This window comes from Helicoverpa zea, chromosome 11 (genome assembly GCF_022581195.2).
Source record: "Helicoverpa zea isolate HzStark_Cry1AcR chromosome 11, ilHelZeax1.1, whole genome shotgun sequence".
In the NCBI taxonomy this organism is placed as follows: domain Eukaryota; kingdom Metazoa; phylum Arthropoda; class Insecta; order Lepidoptera; family Noctuidae; genus Helicoverpa; species Helicoverpa zea.
Genome location: NC_061462.1, coordinates 5982344 through 6004615, shown reverse-complemented (window position 1 = coordinate 6004615; position 22272 = coordinate 5982344). Strand labels below are relative to the sequence as shown.

At 35.8% G+C, this 22272-nt stretch overlaps 3 protein-coding genes across 4 annotated transcripts in view; 2 read left to right on the top strand and 1 right to left on the bottom strand.

Moving 5' to 3' along the window:
• LOC124634343 (protein unc-80 homolog) overlaps positions 1-1541 on the top strand; it is a 30335-nt gene extending 28794 nt beyond the window's left edge. The window contains exons 63-64 of the mRNA XM_047169891.1: positions 123-241; positions 678-1541. Of these exons, the coding sequence (XP_047025847.1) occupies positions 123-241; positions 678-796 (238 nt within the window). The 3' untranslated portion in view covers positions 797-1541. The remainder of the gene's footprint in view (positions 1-122; positions 242-677) is intronic.
• LOC124634345 (nucleoporin NDC1) lies at positions 1532-3537 on the bottom strand. The gene has a single exon (XM_047169892.1). The coding sequence runs from the start codon at positions 3335-3337 to the stop codon at positions 1637-1639; it is 1701 nt and encodes a 566-aa protein (XP_047025848.1). The 5' UTR covers positions 3338-3537; the 3' UTR covers positions 1532-1636.
• Positions 3538-7522: 3985 nt separating this feature from the next.
• Positions 7523-20534, top strand: LOC124634771. 2 transcript variants are annotated; one of them, XM_047170441.1, is made up of 11 exons: positions 7523-7968; positions 8471-8563; positions 11430-11542; positions 13398-13485; positions 14198-14277; positions 14609-14749; positions 16288-16392; positions 17478-17610; positions 17871-17929; positions 18437-18700; positions 18776-20534. In XM_047170441.1, the coding sequence occupies exons 1-11, from the start codon at positions 7868-7870 to the stop codon at positions 20065-20067; spliced, it is 2469 nt and encodes an 822-aa protein (XP_047026397.1). In that variant the 5' UTR covers positions 7523-7867; the 3' UTR covers positions 20068-20534. The 2 variants fall into 2 exon arrangements, with proteins under 2 accessions (XP_047026397.1, XP_047026398.1); XM_047170442.1 differs by lacking the exon at positions 8471-8563.
• The last annotated feature ends 1738 nt before the right edge of the window (positions 20535-22272 follow it).

Here is a 22272-nt window from a genome sequence, read left to right as displayed (position 1 = left end):
CAGACGGACAGAGTTACTTTCGCATTTATAATATTAGTAGGGATTTGGAAGGCATTAAAAAAACCGTAGTATGACTGTAGTGGTAGTGTGTTGACGCGATGTCCAGCGAGGTCGTGTTACAGGGAGAGCTACAGCCTGCAGGCGTCGATGACGGAGTCGCCGGGCGGCAGCACGCGGGCCGCGCTGGCGTCGCCGGAGCCCGAGCGCGCCGCCAGCGCCACGCCGCACGCCAGCCCCGACGGTAATCAACCCTTCGTATGTACCGCTCTATTTATACGCAACCCCCCCGCACTCTCGTCTCTCTTCCCGTCTGTCGCCTTGCCGAGTTCTCGTGAGTCTACCGTTCCTTTCTTCGCTTTCACATTTCCAGGTGTCACGCAATGGAGTTTCACAATTTTTGACAAAACGTAAAGACGAAATCGAAACAATTTCTTTAGTCGCTAAAGATGTTTGCAGTATCATTGAAAGACCTTCACTAAACAACGTAAATCCAAAGTACCTACCGTCGTGAAAATTTTCTATTACAAAGTTCTTTTAGTACATTGACAGAAAGTGAGAAAGAAATTGATAAACTTCATTGCATAATGATCCTTCTTTTGATTGTTGCTGCTTTTGTGTGTTAGATCCTAAATCATTCTAATAAGCAATATCCTAATGCATTACATGTGTTTGTCTAGCTTCTCTAAGCTGCGAATCGGGGACATCATCTGCTGAGAGAACAGCACTACTGGGTGCAGCTAGCCAACGCTCTTTGTTGTTAAGTAGCGACCTGAGAGATGAAGATACACTCCTTTGAATTGGTTCCAAAACTATGCGCCTTGGATAACTCTTCAGATGCCTAATTCCTTAACCGGACTTGGGTTCCAGTCTATCTAGATACCTGGGATAGGATATTGGGAAGGCTTTTGTATCAATCAGAGATTTACATGGCCAAGGAAAATGGAAATATGAATAATTGATATTAGCAGAAGCTCTAAATATGAATCTTATGTCTAAGTATGTATGACTTTTCTTACTGATATTTGAAAACACTGTAGCTAGGTATGGTACTGTTTTTTGTAAGTCTTTCTAGGAGGCTTATTATGAAGCAGTGTTAATAAGTCTATAGTATGATTCATCATCCTTCATAATAATGCAAAACAACTTTACCTTCAAAAATTGTAGGATTTTTGGGAAAAGAGATAATTAAATGGAAATTAAATATTTTAACCATCTCAAACGATTTTGTGTGATGTAACATTATGGAACATTTGCCTTTTATTCAATGGAAGATGTTCATTTTCAAAATTAGGGAATTTTAAAAATTGTTACTGTAAAACAAAATCTATAGGTATTTTCACTAAATGAATAATACTAGAAAAATAATACCAATGATAAACCTTGACATGAAGAATCTCGTAGATGTAATTTACAAGTAGGTATGTGATATTTAATGCAAAGATTAAGAGTATGTATGTTTTATAGCTACAGAGATTAGTTTTAATATTATTGTGTTCTTATGTTAAATTTTTATAGAAATTTAATAGATATGTTTGTTTTTATAAACTTGTTTTATTTCACTCACAATCAAAATTAGAAATGTTTTGTTATGAAACCGTTTATTATTGTCCTTGCACAGTCATCAAATCCTTATCAATCATGCTTCCTTACACATCAAAAATGGCTGCAATGCAACTTGAATATCTGAATCCAAAGGTATTTCATGAATGTACTTTGAGAATGTGATGGCAATCTTATAAATACTTCTTTTTACTGATGAGATCAAAGCAGTCTTCATTTTGATGGCATAAACATCATTCAGCATATGCTTCCTCGGCACCAGGCCAGGTTTTGTCAATTTATCTAAGTTTTGTTTGAGATTAATTAATGTAGATATCACAATAGGCAAGTCATTCTGTACCACTCCATATTTATCTTCATTCAAGGAGGCTGCAGCAATACAGGACAAACCTTCACAAGTCCACATCACAGGCTGAGCCTGCATCAACAGGAACTTTAATTTTGTGTCTGTCAGTTCTCCAAACAAATAACTGATACCAGGTTTTTGACACAGCTTATGAAGGAAAATGTTAAATTCCTGTTTAATAATATCACCAAGAGAATCTTCCTCTGCATCCATGTTATGCTTTTTAATATCCTTTAATTTGGGTGAATGTGCCATATTTCTTATATTGCCAGAATATGTGAAACCATTACTAGTGGACACATTCCCAATATTTCTGATTGCAGCAGATTTCTCAAGCTCATTTGTTTTTGCATCTCCATTGACAGCATCTAATTCTTTGCTAAAATCGTTGATAATGCTGATACACTGCTCTAACAAATTATTCCAATTTCTGGGATGTCCTCCGGGTTGAGACAAGGTAAATATTTCCTGCCGTCTTGCACTATCAGTCATGGACATAATTTTTAAATCTTGAGCTCCTAGATATCCATTAAACTGTGACCTCAAAGCCAATGCATTATGGAGCACTAAAGTTTTTGTTGACTCAATAGGAAATTTCATTGGTTCAGTAAGTATTATATTAAAAACAGTTCTCATTGTGTAAACTGACACAAAGAATAAACTTGTGTAGAACCAAAGACCAATCCAGATGCCAGACCTCATCAAGTTTACAACATTGTCTAAAGGAGGATCTTCCAAGTATAAACTGTACACCTCGGACACTACACTCCTAGGTTTATTCCCCCACAAATAATAGAATGCACAATAATATGCCACTGGCATTATGGAATTTCTAAATCCCATTGAGAGAATGTTATTGATGGCTAGCTTGATTTGTTGAAACTTGTCTTGATAAATGTGAGGGAACATCAACAATGTAGTTCCAAATATGTGAATATTCAGGAAATAGTATAAACCCATCCACATTCCTCCAAACTGCAGAAAGAGACTTTGTTCCACCAAACATTGGCCATCATAAAAGTCACATTTCTTCTTCAAAACATTGTAATTGCTTTTAGCCAACGAAGAATACAAGCCCATAGTAAAGTAACCACTCAATGCGTACAGTATACTGAACATGGCATTTTGTACTGAAAACATATTCAAAAACATCGAGAATCTCGTAAAGTATTTAGGTAGTGGCATCATATAGTAGCTTCCATAAACGTAGGCTTGAAAAAATGAGACTAATCCAAGAAGCACGATATTCAAACCCATCTTCCAACCAAATATTTCGTGGAGAGTTGAAGTGATCCATGAGACAGGGTGCAGGAAGTCGACTTGTATCAAAAATACCAGTACAACTGCGAGAAAACTTTGGAGTCCGATGTTCCATAACACTGCAGTAATAAGTCTCTTCGAGAAAATTTCACTTTTTGTTTCCATTTCCATTTCGGCGGCGGCTTATGATGACTAACTTAAATCTTCTTTAAGATAAAAATGACGTAGAAAACACTGACATAGTTCGGTTTTATTGTGATAAATGCAAATTATTATTCTTTGCTTTAAGTTTTGACTTTTGCGGTATTGTAAAACATGTAATTGTAACCTAAACAAGGTCGACAAAACTATCAAATTCAAATTCGTTAACCGCAACTAGGGACACGAAAAAAGTATCGATGCTTTGTGGTATCGAGTACATTCCAGTTCGATACCGATACTTTTATACTCGATACTTTGCATTCGATACTTTTACTCAATAAGTACTTTTTCCCAGGTATCGTATCGAATGAAGAATTTAATTTAACAGCGCTTTCTAGCTCACTACTACTTATAAGCTACTACTTATCGGCACAGGTTTCGCCACTTTCAGTAGATCCCTTAAAACAATGGGAAGATATGAAAGTAGTATTCCCAAAATAATATAAATTGGCACGAGAATATATATCAATCCCTGCGACGTCAGTACCTTCAGAACAATTATTTTCTAAAGCAGGAAGTACCATCACAAAAATTCGAAACCGCTTATCTCCAAAAAGGCTCAACAAACTTCTATTTTTAAGTGACTGTACGGAGGAGGAATGGGATCTTTAATCTACTACGCGGGTGAAACTGTGGGACACTGCTAGTTTTTAGTATACCTCAAATAACTTAATATTGTTTCCTTTTGCTACATTTTCGATTTGTTTCATTCATTCCATTTTCCATTTTTCTATTATTCTATTAAAGTGTACCAATACCATTTGTTTTTTATGTCCTGCTGAACTGAAGTAAAACTGACATTATTTACTGACTGATATTGACCAAGCAAATTTTGATCTAAAAAAGTACTCGATACCTTGAAGTATCGATACTTTTGTTTCGATACTTTAATGAGTACGATACTTTGTTATCGATTCTACTCATGAGTACGATATCGATACTTTTGCTTCGATACCGTGTCCCTAACCGCAACTCCGCTCGTATCGCGAACACATTGAAAAATCTGACATTGACAACCCAACGAATGACGTTAAGGAATAGACGGCATAAACCAGTACTGCCAATGAAATTAATTATTTTATATTATTTAAACATTTTTTAGCGATGGTAGAAGTGAAAGCTGGATTTATTCAAATGCTTTTACAATATAAGATTCATATTTAATTAAATACACAATAAAATGATATAATAGCAACATTTTAATGTCATTTTATGGATTAATTCCTCTGTTGTCTATGAACTTTTTAAGGATGTCCATAATTATCACAAGAACATACTTTTTATTTATCGATACTTAATAACCAAGGCGATCTTTCAAACTTGTGACTTCACTTATTTCTTCTTATCTATTCTCTTATGTATTTCCCCTACATACCTACTCGCTTAATAATGTACGCTCCCTGAACTTGAAACCCTTACGTGCGATCCTATGTACTCCTCTAATGAACTGCATTACGACATCGTTCTGTACAACAAAAAAAGAAACATAAAAAGTATTATATTTTCTTATAACTCGCTCACAAATTTCCACAAAGCAATGCTAATGTTGGAACTACATTTCACTAAAGTTGAACATTCTTAGTAATAACAATTACTTAATCAATTAAAGCATTATTTTAAGTAGTATTCCTGTAACTTTGTAAATCAAGCACTTTGTTGGTGGCAGCGAACTTGCGAAAATCATAGTAGTAAACGGCACGTTCTCAGTGCACCAGTTTTCGGCTGAAAATAATGGTGATTTTAAATCAAAACAAAAAGCAGTCTTATATTTTATTTTTGGTTATGAAGTAATAAGTAGAAATGATTAAACAAAAAATAATGTGTATACTGTTTTCATTCAAGAGTTTTAAAAGTTGTAGTGGTGAAGTTAATTTATTTTTACTACGCATGTCATGTATATGTTACAGTCATAGTGATTAAATAAATATTATACATAATCACTGGTTATTGTGCATAATACCCAAATTGACTTGACAATGTGATAAATTAATCACTTTATCTGAATATTATTCATATTAGCTAATCAATGTTAGCCAAAGTAATAAATATGGTATAACCAACTTACTACTGCCTAATTCTTAAAAACGGTTTAAGTTATTGTCGACTTTTGTATGATAAATCTTCAAATAATTCCTCCCTCTGTGGGTTAGCAGTGTGAAGGAGTGTCAGACTGTTAGTGACTTAAACCCAATGGGGTTTGCTGAATCTCTTCGTGGAGCGCGTGGAAGAACGCGCGCCGCGAGACGGGCCTGTGTCTTCTAAGAGACTGAATTACGATGAGCCACCCTAAACTCACCGCCCACAGACCCACGCCTAAGGTGGCTGGCAGATGTCACTCGACACCCGGCGCCCTGGTCTTCCACCTCCATGGCAGCAGCTGGGATGAGAAGTGTGAACTTCTCTAGCGTCTGCATGAGAGCGCGGCATCCCATTACCTCTCACCCCGGACCATGGCTTGAACCAGGGCCGGGCACGAGAGGTCGCCGCTGCCTATTGCCTCTACGAGGACACGGCGGTGCCCTTCCCAAGCAGGGCACACCTGGACTGTGAGGTTCACCGTGTCCTCCGGGCTGTCCGTACAGTGGCCCAAGCCACACCTCAAAGAGGGGACTTTTCGCTACTTAATACTAATAGCGCCATAATTGGCATGCCCTGCATTGGGCTAACTAGCTTTTTTCCAATTATATTAAGGTAAGCTGTATGGAATGTAAAACCGTGGTTTATATGTGGCTACATGGCCAGAGCTATGATGAGACAGAAAATCTATTAAAAATGTCAAATCTAGGATAACCTTCACGAAATTACATTTCACATAAAACAAATATCACATACATACACACATTCTCTACATAACATATACCTACACACCTTTTTACATAACACATAAATTCACTCATAACACACACAACACAAACACATACATACAGACGAAGTCTACAATTAATAAACACGCTCGCACTTGTAACCGCCTTCTGAGGCATTCAATGTAACTTTGTCTACAACTAAATGTGAGAATACTGGTATCCATAATACAAGTTAAATCTTACCTTGGGTAACAAAGTTCAAACAAATACCTACTACATATTGTGTTATATTGCATACGTTACTCCCTTATGGGCTCTGTTTATTTTTTTCTTTTGTAAGTGTTTGTATGTTCACAATTTTATTTCAATAAAAATTTATTTATTATTTTATTTGTATGTCTCTAACCGACCACGGGACTACAGAGTCCCGGATTTTTGGAAGGTGAACGTGGGGCCGAAGTCAACACGCTGAAGCCCTTTTGAGACAACTTTAATGAAATGGTGACACGAAACCGACGATTATCCCTGTATACACTATAGAAATGTACCCAAGGACAATCCCCGGTTCTGTGCTTAACTATTGCTAACTATGGATGAAAACTACTTGGGCTATTGTGATGGGATGCTAGTGGACTAGGAATGGGGAAACTACGGGAGCTATGGCACCTGCCGATAACAATGTAATAAATACACGTAAAAATGGCAGGTGGAGACTCGCCAACTCACTTACTGGGCCCCCGGGAATCAGTCGCTAAATCGCAACAAGAGGGCAACAGGTACATGAGCGGCTGAAGGGTGAGGATACCTCGGCGGACTTTAAACGCAGATCACGCGCTCCCTGTGGGTCCAGCATCACCGGCCCACTCGCCACTTACCACGAGGCACCTACCCTCCGAGCGGGCTGCTAACCCTACTCTAGCGACTCCACTCTGACCGGCCGATGAAGGCAAGCCAAGAGGCGGGAGACCTATCCCCCGTCATGCTTCACTCCGGCAGGCCGGAGATGGGGGTTATTTTATTTATTATTTATTAGCTACTAGGCACTTTAGTTAGTTAAGATGAAATAATAATCTTTACCTACTTGTTTTATTATATTATCCAAGTCTATGGAGATATTATATAAAATTGCTTGTTAATGTGATTAATTCTGTGTCAATTATCACTTTATCCAAATTGAGTAGATATTATAAATAATAGCTAGATAATGTATAAATTATCCAGACTTATTACTTTGGCTGTAACATACACAAAACAAGATAATGTGTTGTTATGCCTTTCCACAATTTATCGATATTTGTGTGTTGTCAAAGGAACATCACTGCCTATCATTCTGTCTCTATTTAGTTTATGATTGCAATTTTGCATCTGTGTCGATGGATGTGCTTTGCTTTCGCTTCTCTACTATTTTTAAATAATATCGAAATAATCAAAGTTAAAGATTTCAGGAAAATAAAATAACTTGTACTTTCTTTTCAATATATTAAATGCAACTTAGTGTTTTCGGTTTAATATTTAACTCAGTTTATGCGGTCGCGTAGTCAAGTGCCCTACATTTCAACACTTTTTATTCAAATGGAAGAGAGTTGTGTACATATAATGTTTCTGTTTAAGGGAGTGACTTAATGTTGTGTTTGTGATGGAATACTTGTTTCGAATATCGTCCGGTCAGATAGGCATTGATTGAGAAACTCTTGTTATGTATACTTTAATAGAAATAGCTTTAAGTGTGGGGGTGCTCGTCACTCTCGTTACCGTACTTTCAGCATGTGTCTGTGGCTGCAAGAATTCCAACCAGAAGTAAGTGGATATTCAACTAACCCGAAGATTATTTTACTATTCATAACTCATAAAAAAACTCTCGTATTATTGGTAAATAGCCTAAATAAATCTTATAAGAATCATTTATTTACACAAGATTTTTGAGGCCAAAATATTTAAAATTGATTATTGAGTTATTTAATATAATTATCTAGATTGACAAAATTAATATGAAATGCAAATTATAAGCATATTTGTTCATTAACTTTGTATCATATTGGATATCATTAGAAGTACATAGAATAATGTGTTTAGTATAAATTAAACTTTATAGTTGCATTATTTTGTCCATTTATATTAAAATTACTCTATTATAAACATCATAAAGAGCAGTTGTTTATGTTAATACTACTTGCATTTGTTTGTGCAACATAGAATATTGTAATGGAATGCAAATTGAGATTGATTCAGACGTATTGTAGAAAATTGAGTCATTTAGCGAGCAAATGTACTTAAACAATAATATTTTTACATTTAACAGAAGTGAGTTGGTTGGTACGGCCGGTGTGGTCAAAATTCGTTTTGATGAGGAAGCCCCATCTCCAACGCCTACCACTCCGGCCTCTATCAAGCGGTTTGTTATAGATCTAGCATGACCTAGACTAGACATACCTAACTCAAGGGCTAACAAAATGGTCTAGATACTTAACAATTTAGAAAATAATTTAATCTGGAATTTTTAACAATCTTTTGTAGTATTTTAGCATTTGTGGATATAGTTTGATTTAACATCTACTTATATTAAAATAAATGGGCATTTTATTATTAACTGTCTAACAAAATGTTTCAGGGTTATCTCAACTTTTTCCCCTTTATAATTATACATTTACCATGAGCATATTTTATATTTATTTTAAGATCCTATTAAAAAAACTTAATAGTTCTTCAGAAACCCTTCCGTGTTTATGGAGAACAATGACAGGCAGCTTATATTTTTTATGTGTAGTAGTGTAGCAATTTTTTATTTTGCGAGTAGAGTAAATTTTAATACTAAACCTTTTACAGGAGGTAATTTTTAAATTGGTCAAACTCCATTTGTTAATAGATGGATGTGAATTTTGAATCAATGAAAATTACCTTCCAATGTCTTGATTCAGTTGATTAACTATTTATTTGCCACTAAAATTGTAACTTATTAATGTTTGTGATTACTACTATTACTACCAACTTACTTATTTTTCCAAGCACTTGTTCTATAATTTCTTTTATAAAAACTACAATGCATGTTACAAAATAATAGGTTAATTGCATGTATCATTTAATCAACAGTTAATGGTTCTTGTTACAAGTTGTTAGTCATTTTCTGAGTCAGTACTTTAATTGAATAGATTGTGTGCTCTCTGTGTTCAATTATTTTAATGTGTCTGCTCCAAAATAATGTTGTTTTTACTCTGTTGGAGTAAAACAACGTTTACTGGTTGCTCTTCTCAAGTTTCGGGTAAACAAATTGGAAAGTAACGAAAATGCGTCACGCTACGATTAGGTGACTCACAATTCGCTATCGTATTTTTATAATAAAAAAGGTCTATCTGAAGTTTGGCTCACTGCAGTGAAACTTGCGTCTAAAGTAGGTAAATCGTATCGAAACAGTCTATCGGCAAGGATTTATATCAGTAAATTCCTTTGTGACAATTTTAGTAGTAGATAGGTACATCTAACCGAATATCTATTTACTACTGAAGTTAACAGCATGATAAATAAATAATAACTTAAGAATAGAGCTCCATGTAAAACTATCAGATCCATGTTTGGCCACATATCGCTCTTTTTGCACTGAAAGAAAACCTGAAACTGCGTAAACACTATGCGAACTCAGTGTCAAAATTTGAGCACTCGTGCCGACTTCGAACTCGCAGCGTAGGTACCTACCTATCAAACTGCCTAGCCCACTTCGTGTACGTTGACACATCTAGTCTGTACGTAGCATTGTAATATTTCTCGAGACTGAGTAGGAAGTTCTGAAGAAGAGATGCGTATAAAGACCTACAGTCACTGAAATAACCCATTAGATTAGAATCACGGATTCAAGCCCTTTAAGAAATCATTTTAGGCATACACATTAATATATTACTAGTCTTCCCAGACTGTAGTCTATACCGCTAAATAGTTGCACCCAATCAAAGAAACGCCTCTCGCAGAGTAAGTAACTGCATATTTGCAAATACGGCAGTAGACACCCACCTATTACTATAGCTGTAGCGGGTATAAGATTAGCACAATTTTCCAAATAAGGCGAGTCAAGGATGGGCTAATGTCTACAAAGAAGTTGTAACTATTTCATTGCTCTAGGCTTTGTCCGGCTTTCGCATTTAATTTTCTCAGACATTCATCAAAACTCTTAATCCATGCGCGTTAGAATTACTTCCAACGTTATCTTTTATAAATCAATAGTTAAATCGTGTCGATATTTGTATCCCTTGCATACCTAACAACTAGAATAGAAACACCAAAGTAGGTAACACGTATGTAGTAAGATTTGGTCGTCATACTCACCCACCGATTAAGCATCTCCTAATCCACGACCACAACTGATGAAACCAGTTTCCTAAAAACTAGCAGAAACTGAGTAGCTAAGCCGTAAAAAGGCTGATGGTATAATTCTCCGCATGACTCGACTGTACTTACATTAACCAATTTATTTCATCACTTTCCTGGATGTACGCGCATGTTTACATCCTTACTTAATTATATTTATGGACTTACTAACACACGTAACTTTTTCTAATTAAACCTCGATGAGTAGGTACCTATATCTGATCTCTAATTATTAGTAATCCTTCGTGGTTCTGCGGACATGATATAGATTCGATAGATGTAACGATACGCGTACCATTAATGGACCATAACTTTTTTATTTCGTATTAACATTGACCTAGAACTTTACATTGTTCCGAAATGTTGTAACGGCGGTAGTGTGTAGCGGCATTGTGGCCTTTACAACTTGAGACTTGCGTGCATCACGCAAAGTATCCTGCTTTGTTTTGTATTGATACGGAACTGTCTTGTTATGAAAGTTTTTCCAACATTTTTGGACCCTTATGTACAAAACGTTTTCAGCATGCAATGCATATTTTCTAAGAATAGGCGCGTTTGGGTGAAAAGCTATTGAAGCCCTTTGGGGTACCAACAAATGTTCATTTTACCATGCATAGATCAGGATCGGCAACGTACTTATTTTTTGTGGGATTTCTATTACATAGAAGACTAAGATAAAAATATCAAACAGTATTTTTTAATAGCACCTAGCCTGACGAGATTTTTTTGTATACGAGATTGTATAAAGAATAAGGACTTCTGTTAGATTAGTTCGGTACCTACTTTCTATCTATCTTATCATTATTATGTTTTCATCTTTTTAGTCTCTCGTTTGTTAAAATAATAAAAAATATACAATGATAAAATTAGTAAATATTTAAATAATGTTATTCCCTCATTGACAGAGCGTCTACTCAGAACAGTCAGCGAAGTTTGCCAGAAATACCGCATGCGGTCGGAAGGCCCGATAGCGGAGATACCGCGTCAGAAATTTACGCCACCGTCAACTTGGATGAAGGTAACCTGTTCTAGAATGCGAGTAATTAGCTTCTTATTACATTGCAAGAGATTGCATTTATTGATCAATGATGGATATGTATGAATCCATTTATGCTGCTTCACTGATCAAACATTGAGGTGGTAACTTGTAACGCCGATGTTCCTTTGCAAGTGAAAATAGTACTTTCAAAATCTGCCCATGAGGTTCATACCAACTGTCATAAGTTATTAGATAAACATGTTGCGGTGTGACCTACGAAACCTCGACACATACCACACGCAAAAGGTCGCCGGCGAAAGTATCAGCAACGAGATGAACTTGATGTTCAAAATTGAGATCTATGTCTGTTGATTTAAGTACCAACTTCAAATGATCTTAGATCCTTTGTTTGCAATTCTTACGAATATCAGGCGTCTGCAAACTGTAATACATAGTTTCAAACCTCCGTGACGTGACACTAAAGGATTTAATATTTATTATATTTTTTACAGCCATGTAAAAAACTTAACCTGTTGCACACTACATTGTGTTACTGTTAATTAGCCATGAAGTGTATAATTTATTGTGTACTTAGTACTAAAGAAACCAGCAATTACAAAGTGTACTACAAATTGCTTAGTACTTAGGTATTGTTTGTCAATACATTGCTCAAGAAATAATTCATATATTTATTAGTTACTTCAGTTACTTGAAAAAAAAACCGAGAAATACCCAGACAAAAAATGTAGGTCTGTACTGCTTATTATTATTATTTTTTATATATAATTTCATTGAGAAAGAAAATCCAGGGTTTAGAATAATAGAGTAGGCACCTACTTTTATGATATAAAGAGTAATCACCATAACACAGATAGGTGCAGTCGGAAGCGGTCATAAAATCTAGAACTGGTAATGCAACCTTATTAATGCATTCATTAATTCAGACGTGATCAGGAGTGGCGTGATTGACTATAAATACATATACTTTGCTTTCATATAACAAACATACCTAGCGTTTGTCTGATTAATTAAAAATATCGGGCCAGACTAGATACCTACCTAGCTTATTTTGGTAGGTCAGAAAATTATTATATTTGGGTCAAATGGAGCGAAGGACTTTCGTTGGTTGGTGCTCAGGTAACTTATGCTCAAGGGAGTAGTATATTTTGTTACAGTATTACTTAATTATACACGTGGCCATATTGTGGGAACTATCACGTCATCAGAAGTACTCAATTATCTCATAAATTAGTAACAATAGGATACAATAAAATATAAGTCATATTTTACCCATAACAGCATATCCATGTCGTGTCTATTGTATTGTTAGATAGTTAATCGTAATTATTGGAAACCTGCAGTTAACATCCCATTGTAATTCAAGGAAAACAGTACAGTTGTAATTATATGCAAGGAGCTAATAATAAAATACATTTAATTTACATTTTCCTTATACTACCTTATTTTACAAATATATTTATGAATAGAATAAAACAACACAATGATACCAAAAATACAAATAAATACCTAAGTAGATACCTACCAAATGCCAGAATAGTAGCTTTACTCAAATGAATAGGTATCTGAGTAGCATTCCATTAGCAGATTATAACTCAAAATTAATAGTAGATATCTACTCAAGGCTTTTTGATAAAAATACCCGCATAATTGAGTGATTTAGCGAACTTAATTACACTACACTTAACGCATTTCTGTACGGTGGCTATTTGTGGCTACCGTGCGTCGGTTCATTCATCAGATTATGGAGATACGATCAGAACATTATCGGCGCCAAAATCCGGTGGTATCGTATAAAAGTGCCGGCACTCGGAACTGACGATAATTAGTTTGTAATCGGTATGTGTTTCTAGTAATCAGTGTTGTTTATCTGCAGGTGACAAGACAGTAGCGACGGCGTCCACGAGCCGGGACCACGCTTACGAGCACGCCTACGCCAAAGTTCAGAATGAAAGCCATAATATGTCAGTAAAACATTTGTCTAACTTGCCATTTACACCCCAGGGGCCGTAATTCTACAAGCGTGCACAGAACGTGCTCGTGAATTTATGAAGCAAATGTTAATTATATGTACAATACACTTGTCGATTTTCTATTCACACATCTATCAATGCGCCTATTTCTGGATGCGTCATCAATCTCTCTAGTCTTCAGAAAGTCATAAAAACGCACGAGTTTTTGCGAAATCGAGAATTTTATGACTATCCTAACTGGGTGCTAAAATTCCAACAGATAGCATACCCCAAAATTTTCAGACGTGTCTTCGAATAAAATTAATACAAAACAAGCAATTCTGCTACCGATACTGTTTCGCAAAAACTTGTGAATGGCCCACGGTGTTGGAAAATCGATCTGAGAGATACCACATCAAATTGAGGCGTAACTTAAAGTTTCTTCAAGAAATAATTGGATCACGTTCAAGTAGTACTCCACTTGACATTATTTAAATGCAGTAGAAACTGCCTAACTAAAAATATGCCTTATTTATTTATTTATTTAATAGTTTTGTACACATAAAAACACAAAGAAGAATAAATAATATAAACAATTTTATTGTACAAGGGCACAGCTTATCTCTAAAGAAATTTCTTCCAGCAGGCCCGTTATAGGAGAGTAGCCTTTTTTCTGATATCGATCTTTTGTTTCTATTCACCATTTTTTTTTTGTATGTTGCAGTCTGGTCGAAGTGACGACTGATGAAACACCTGAACGAGAAATCCAAATAGATGAAAGGGAAGTGGGACAAAATCCTGCAGGTTTGTAAAAGTTATGAAACTTTTTGAACTTAAGAAAGATAATTCAACGTAGTTATTATTACCAATATAAATTGTAAAAACCATAATCGTTTCGCAAGAAGAAGACATAATTTTGTAAGATATGTATTTTAAAGTACTCTTTCAAATTACAAACAAATTCTAATCAGTAACAACAATAAAAAAATATCTAAATTGTTTTGCCTCATACTGAGAATCAATAATAATCAATAGTGCCGATCAAAACCGAGATCGAATCACATAATCGATCTTGATAATAAGCGTTAGTGGAATAATTTGCTATGAAATTGTGAGAAATAAGCGTTGTTTTCAGAATCGGTGGTAATATCGGCTTCGGTGGCGATAAGCGGGCAGCTACCTTCGAGCCAGGAGTTGCCTTACATCACGCCGCCCTCGCCTCGGCCTAACACTGATAATACAACACATTTCAGCGGAGATTCTACTGACTCAGCTAGTATGTTCATTTCAACCTATCTTGTTTTGCTACTAAGTTTCGTTAAGAGCCTATGCATAGATGCACACCACATTTTATATCCTACAGATTAGTTTGTTGTATAGCGACGACGGCGCGAAAGAAACGTGGTCTAAATAGGCCTTTCGATAAAATAACCAAGACCCTGACATAAAGGGCACGAGGACAAAACGAGCTCGAAGAGTTTTCTACAGTATTAGTCCGTTACCCCTTCTGCCCCATACAAAGTGGGTCATAGATTATTTAATAAAAGACGAAGAAGACTTTGATTTGAAAATACATCGTAGCACCTAGATACGAGTCATAATCGTCATGATTATCGATGTTAGAACGTAAACTGCATAATTTTAAAACCTTGTCACTGTTGATATCCTTATTGCATGAAGGTACCAATGAAAATAAAATTGCCTTGACAAACTGTCTATGATCACTAGACTTGTATTTTTATTATTATAATTTATTCATTTATTTCACTTCAATATGTGTTTATGCGTATGTTTTGTGTAGATGTCCGTGTAGATTAGAAAGAACACAAAAAATGCATTATTGAATGATAAGATTCGGTTTTGGATAAGTTAACACATCATGTAGCACTTCACAATAAATTTTATATGAAAATATACCTTATCCCTTGTCAATTTAAATCTGTTTTGCGTTGTTTTGTTATGTAGGCAAAAATACCATAGAATTTAATTTAATTAATTTACCGTAAGCAATTCTGCGAAATCTAGAAATGCATCTGAATTGATAATATTCGTTTATTTGTGGTGACGGAACTAGGTAAAAAGGGGTATGTTGTGACATGAGTTTAATCAAAATATTTGTTTAACCTATCCGCATTCCGTGCAATGGAATGCCGGGCATAGTCTAATAAGATAAAAAGTTGCAGGAATAAAAACAACTTATTTGTAATATGGGTTCGTAATCACTTGGTAAATAATTTAAATTGCATTTCTTTTGTATTGTCATTGTTCAGTAAGATAAATATTATTATTCCAGACGATGAGTATCTTTATATGATATGACTCCGACTGCAAAAAGTCATAAACCTTATCCATGCATTAGTTTTTTATTATCTCCTTGCTTTATCACTACGATCTATCAGTTATTGACCCTCAATGACTAAAATTAAGACTGTTATCATTCTGCATCGTTATTGTTTTATAAGAGAAGACAGGATTGTTAAAACGACGAGAGAGCATGGAAAGAAAAACTGACTGAAGGGCGAAAGTTTTCTGCCACGGCAGGAATTATTATTTATTGACTACTTTAGACCAAATAAGGGAAACTTGTAAAATTGGTTTTAGGGTATATTTTAACAAGGTATTACGAAAACCGAAGGCGCTGAAAGGAGGTATTTTTTTTCCTAAAAGGGAGTCCATTGGCATACTTGAAATTCGTAGTAATATATCACGCCAAAAACATATGCAACAAATTCTGCATTCACAGCATTCACCGTGGCTCCATATCTTTATGACACCTTGTAGAACAGTGTAGTAACAGTTTTTTTTTTGTTTCAGAGGGCTACACGAGCATATCAGTGCGAGAACCGCTGAGTAACATTCGTGCTCAGAGCACCAAGCAACCATCACAGCCGCACTATGCCACAGTATCGGATGACTCCGGTAAGATAATAAAATATTAAAACAGTTTGTCACACGCAAATAATGCACACAAAAAGAATAAGCTATACATATTTTCTTGGACACAATGGAGAGCCAAGTTTAGACGAATCGCAGCGGATTTTTGTATGTCCAGTGTGTGACGTTATAAAAGATTCTTGAAAGAAAATTCCCTATTAGAATTCTACACTTATTGGCAGTCAAACTTTATTATCAACTGCATATTAGTTGTCTCAGTGACAGGTGACATACATTTTTCAAAGAAATATGCAATCTTTTATCGCACAATGCCTATCTAATCGCCATATGTACTCTAATCTATAAAAAGAAATGTTATTTATTAGTTGGATTATAATTTGGTGGTTTCCCCTGTGCATTTAAATATTAGATATTACGATTACTAGAAAATACATTTAGAATTTCCCCATCCAATCGATGTTCCGGCAGATAAACCGGACGTAACATGTTTGCTTTAATCGTAATTTTATTGATAGATATAATTACTATAGGCAACTGATCTATCTTACTATGATAACGGTCAGTTATGGCGCCTACCGTTGGCTATCTTGATACATTGTTCAAGACAACATCAAAATTCTGCCTATTATAGTTCGGCCATTCAGAGAATGCGTTCCTGACACGTCGCGATTGAACTGACGACGTAACTACATTCATTGATTATTGATATAATAATGTTGTTTTAATGCTCCTCAATTGTTAAAACGGTAAACAACCAGCAAAAATATTTTTATCGTAACTGCAACGCCATTGCAAAGTTACGTCGTCAGTTCAATCGCGACGAGTCAGGAACGCATTCTCTGAATGGCCGAACTATAGTATAGTCATTTTCGGGAAAAAATACCACAAATGTCTTTGGCTTTCACACTAGCGGATTTTTTCTCGTTTATCTTGTGTTTTTCTACACGCTCGATATTATAATTATGTATCTATATAACGCGCTATATATAATCCAGGATTTATGATATCTATGGATCTTCAGGCCACCTGAAAAATGGTACCTTCAACCTTTTTTACCTTATAAACACAAAATATCTTTCAATTCACAAAACTAATTATCGTATAAACAGATGAGATGTACGCAGCGATCGAAGAGGCGAGCGTGGGTGAAGGTTCGGACACATACGCTCAGATCTCCACCGAGCCTCGCCGACGGGACCCCACGCCCGATCTACTACATTCGGACCCCACTTACGTCGCTAGGTAACCTATTTCTTACTTTCAAAAAAGATAACACTTCCAGAAAGTTTTCCTGTCCCCGTTTTAAAACATTAATGGGATCGGAAGCGAAACGCCTTCGATACTTTTAATAGTACCTACCAAAACTACACTATTTATTTTGAGTGACACATTTTACAAGCATGTAATAAGATTTTTTTTGTGTTGTTGGGTGGGTGTTCATTGTTAACGATGAATTTAAATAAAGTAAATATTTTTGATGTATTGTTTTGTAATTTGCATAGACGCAGTGCCCCGCCCGATGTTGGTGCATCCACGTCTAATGCTACACACTCCAGACAAGGTACAGTCAATAATTTTCTATTATTACCGAGAATCAAGTAGGAATAATATTTATGAATTGTTTTAATTTATTTAAATAATGAAATTACATAACTTAAATTTCTGACTTAATTATTGCGTTGAGCATTGCAAACGTAAAGTTACAATTTCAAGTGCAAGTTGCAAGTGTTAAAAATTACACGAGGTTTGAAGATTTTTTGGACGCAAAGTAGAATGTCAGTACACTGAAGAAGACTTAGTAGAGAAATCCCTTAATGTCATGTGAGACATGTTGGACGGTAATCTACGTTAGGTAAGGTCCGTTAGCCCCTAATTTCCACAAAGAACATAGACATTCTCTCTTTATTTTTACATTGAGAAAAATGTAGCTCTCTTGATAGCCCGTGGTTGACGGATCTTTGTTGCATTCCATTATTAAGAATTTATTTTCCCCAAATCCTTTAGTTGCCTCGGGACGCGAGCCAAACCGCTAAAACAGCTAGATAATAATGAAACAAATGTCCACCAGCATCGTCATCATCATGTTCAAACTCAACGGGAGCGTTAGGCTCTCCGAAGCCTGAGAAGCGGCAAGCCAACTCGCCGCTGCCGCCGCCGCCTCACGCCACGGCTTCACACGTGACGTCACACGTCACGTCGCATGTGACGTCACACGTCACGGTGCACGCGCCGCACAACATGGCGCACGTGACGTCACACTCGTCCGCACATGCGGTGCCGCGACAGCCCGCCATAGAACAAGCACAAAGACACCAGAGGATGTCAAGTACAGGTAAATACTGAAATAATATTCACAGTGCATCATTATTTCTTATGAATTTCCTCCTTATCATGTGATCTTTTTCAGGTGATCTCCATTTCAATCATGACAAATTACGACGGAGTCTCAACGAAAAACACCAACGAAATAGTAGTTGCGTCAGCTCGTCTGATTTTTACGGTTGCAATTACCCAGTTGAGAAGCCTCGGATGTTTAGTACTAGTTCCGGGGATTTAGTAAGACCTCTTGTTGCTAGAGAAATGAACATCGATATCGACCAACGTGATAGTCAAACTGACAATCTGTACAATTCTATCGACGGGCCCGGCTTCAGTGACTATTCGTCGGCAGATGCCAACACCAGTTTAAATTCAGATCGTCGTGTCACTGAGAGTCCTTCGCGCAACGTAGAAGAGATGTATGCTAAGATAATGAAAAAATCTAAAGGCAAACCAGAGGAGACGGCTAAACGATCAAAAGATTTCACTGGTGCTGATGCCGAGCCACACACGTCGAAATACCGAGGCGATGATCCAGGGTACGAAACTATAGACCGTAAAAAATCTATCAATCATGGATACGAAACCATTGCGCACAAAGAGCGGAAATCGTCTCAAAATCAAGATCCGGGGTATGAAACAGTTAAAGATATAAGCAAAGCAGGACCAAACTCGAACTTTTCAAACAATAACTTATTGAAACTAAATCATCTAGCGGTTGATAGTGGTCCTAACAGCATAGTCAGCAGTGATGCCGGTTATGAGCATATTTCTAAGACTGATAATAACGCTTCAGATTCCGATCCGAATTACGAAGTGCTGAGGAACCAACCGCCAACTCCACCTTATGCAACGATCGCGCCAAACTACAAAGTGCAACCGACCTACTCCACGGTCAATAAGAAACCCTCCAAGTACAATAACTGGCCTGCAAACAATAACGAAGAACCCACCCTCGAGCCCAATTATGAGTCAATGCCTCATGACCCTCTCTATAACACGGGAAGTGAATCAGATCCCAATTATGAATCAGTTCGTCCCAAAGACCCCAACTACGAAAGTGTGAGTGCACAAGATCCAAATTATGAATCACTGAGATGCAAAGACCCCAAATACGAGTCGGTACGATCGAAGGACTCTAAATATGATTCGGTGCGCTCCAAAAAGGATCCGAATTACGAAAGCGTGAAGTATTTTGAGCTGTCGAAGTCGGAACCGCCATATGAAAAGGTTAACAACGAAGCATCCGGGAGTAGTAGTGTGGAGAGGTCTGACTCAGCAGCAGGATATGAGAAGATTAGTGTACCAAACAGAAGCGAGCCTAAAACCAGTATTAATAACGGAGGGGACGCCACCGTCAGTGATTACTTTCAAGTGTAAATGTGCAACAAAAGAATATTATATATGACTTTGTTTATAAACATTATTACACAGGAACACAAGTGATTTACATGAATATTTTTTATTAACAGTATTCACGTAGGATTTTGAGATTGAGTGCTTTTTATTTATAAAATTTTAATATTTCAGGGACTGTATACAGCACCTCAACGTTAGATATAATAAGTAATATCTTCCTTAGGTATCTGTGATATAATATGTATGTTATGAAATTTTTGATTTTTGTTTTTATTTCCGTAAGATTTTATATGAGCATTGATAGACATTATTTTATTCTAAAGACAAGAATAATTTGTTACGAAATCTCCATTTGATAGTGTGTTCATTAAGTGTTATTATTTTCTACACTTTGATATTATGCTGATGATGAAATGTATGCGCGTATTGTATATTGCATGTACAAAATGTAGATTGTACATATTTTTTTTTTAATTTTAAGTAATTTATGACTAACTTTATTAAGAACTTTTTTTATTGAAAATGGATTGTCTTCGCGTTGGTCTTGGACGAAACAAAGATATTGTAACAGTGTTATATAAAGGTGTTGATTCATCGCAGAATTAGAGCTGACTCCAGTAATATTGATTGTTTTTTATGATTTTTGATAAAATTTTGTCAAATTCCTTACAACTCGTGCAAACATGAAATATTCTGTGAAGATACAATATTCATCTTTGTAGGAAAAATAATGATTTATTAGGGCAGGGATGGCGAACCAATGGCACGCGTGCCCGTGGTGGCACGCAGCTAAATAATTTGGGCACGCCATTATTTTGCAAGTTTTAGTTAGTTTTGAATTGAAATTGTACCATAACCACGTACTATTAAATGTTTTTCGTGGATCCGGGGTGATTCGGGGATCATGTTCCCATATTCAGAATAGAACCTATTTTATTAAGAGATCTAAGCATTAATGTAAATTTGAGAATGAAAAACAAGTCCGTTCGTCATAATCTTTTACATTTTCATGTTAACTATTTGCCTTAAAGGCACGCCTCTATAATTATGATTGTGTTTTCTATTTAATTTGGCACGTAAGTCAATAAAGGTTCACCATCCCTGTATTAGGGTTTATTATCGTTTAAAAACACCTTATTATAACATCTGTTTATGTAGGAAGTGATCAAGTGAATGGAGCCTGCATTTTAGCTTAAGACTGCCTTATGAGTTTGATTAAATTATTGCTTTTTTATAAAATTAAACGTCCTTTGACGAATTAAAAAAAATTCAACACATGAAGTAACATTTGAAACATTGGCTTATGTTTAACTGATCACCAGATATAGTAACAAATAGCAGACAAAAATAGTAAATGATCACCAAAATGAAACTCGCATTTTAATGTAAAACTATAACCAAAGTTTTAACACTTTACTATCCTATTTAAGTGAAATTACTCCAAAATAAATCATGCGTAAGCCAAAAATAGTAAATGATCACCAAAATTAAACCACCATTTTAAAGTAAGATTATAACCAAAGTTTTTAAATTCTGCTATCCTATTTAAGCAAAATGAGTCCAAATAAATCATTGTTATCCCAAAAGTAGTAAATGATCACCAAAAGTAGTAAATGATCATCAAAATTATACCAGCTTTTTAATATAAAATGATAATCAAAGTTTTTACATCTTGCTATCCTGTTTAAGTAAACTGACTCCAAAAAAATAAGTTCGGCCTGATACAATAAATTTTATAACATTATGGGGACCCTTTTCCTGCACTAGGGTGGAAAATTGTCTATTGCATGCCTCTAAACAGTGCGATAAGAGTGTGTTTTCGAGAGAGTGTATTGAGAAACACATTCTTCTTCTTCTTTCTCCTGCCCTGTTCCCAATTTTACTTGGGGTCAGCGCAATATGTCATTTTCTTCCATTTTCTCCTGTCACTCGTCATACTGACACTCACGCATGCATTGCAAGCCGGACACATAACTTAATATGGCATCATAATACTTTATTTGGTAATAAGCCTACATTTTATGGCAATCACAGTGACTTATTTAGGCAAAAATAATACATTAATTTGGTCGTCAAGTGTTGGTGATCATTTACTAAATTTGGTGGTCGAATACAATTTAAAGTGAAGTCGTGACTAAAATAGCTGGTACTATTACATTTTTAGACTTTATTTTTCTGGTGTTCAGTAGATATTTCTGGTTACAAAACTAAGGGTATCAAAGCATT

Excerpts from the sequence above, each read along its gene's own strand:
- LOC124634771 (XM_047170441.1), top strand. The coding sequence starts at position 7,868 with ATGTATACTTTAATAGAAATAGCTTTAAGTGTGGGGGTGCTCGTCACT. Across the intron at positions 7,969-8,470 it reads TGCAAGAATTCCAACCAGAA|AAGTGAGTTGGTTGGTACGG; the intron begins GTAAGTGGATAT and ends TACATTTAACAG. Across the intron at positions 17,930-18,436 it reads TGCTACACACTCCAGACAAG|CATCGTCATCATCATGTTCA; the intron begins GTACAGTCAATA and ends AATGTCCACCAG.
- LOC124634345 (XM_047169892.1), bottom strand. The coding sequence starts at position 3,337 with ATGGAAATGGAAACAAAAAGTGAAATTTTCTCGAAGAGACTTATTACT.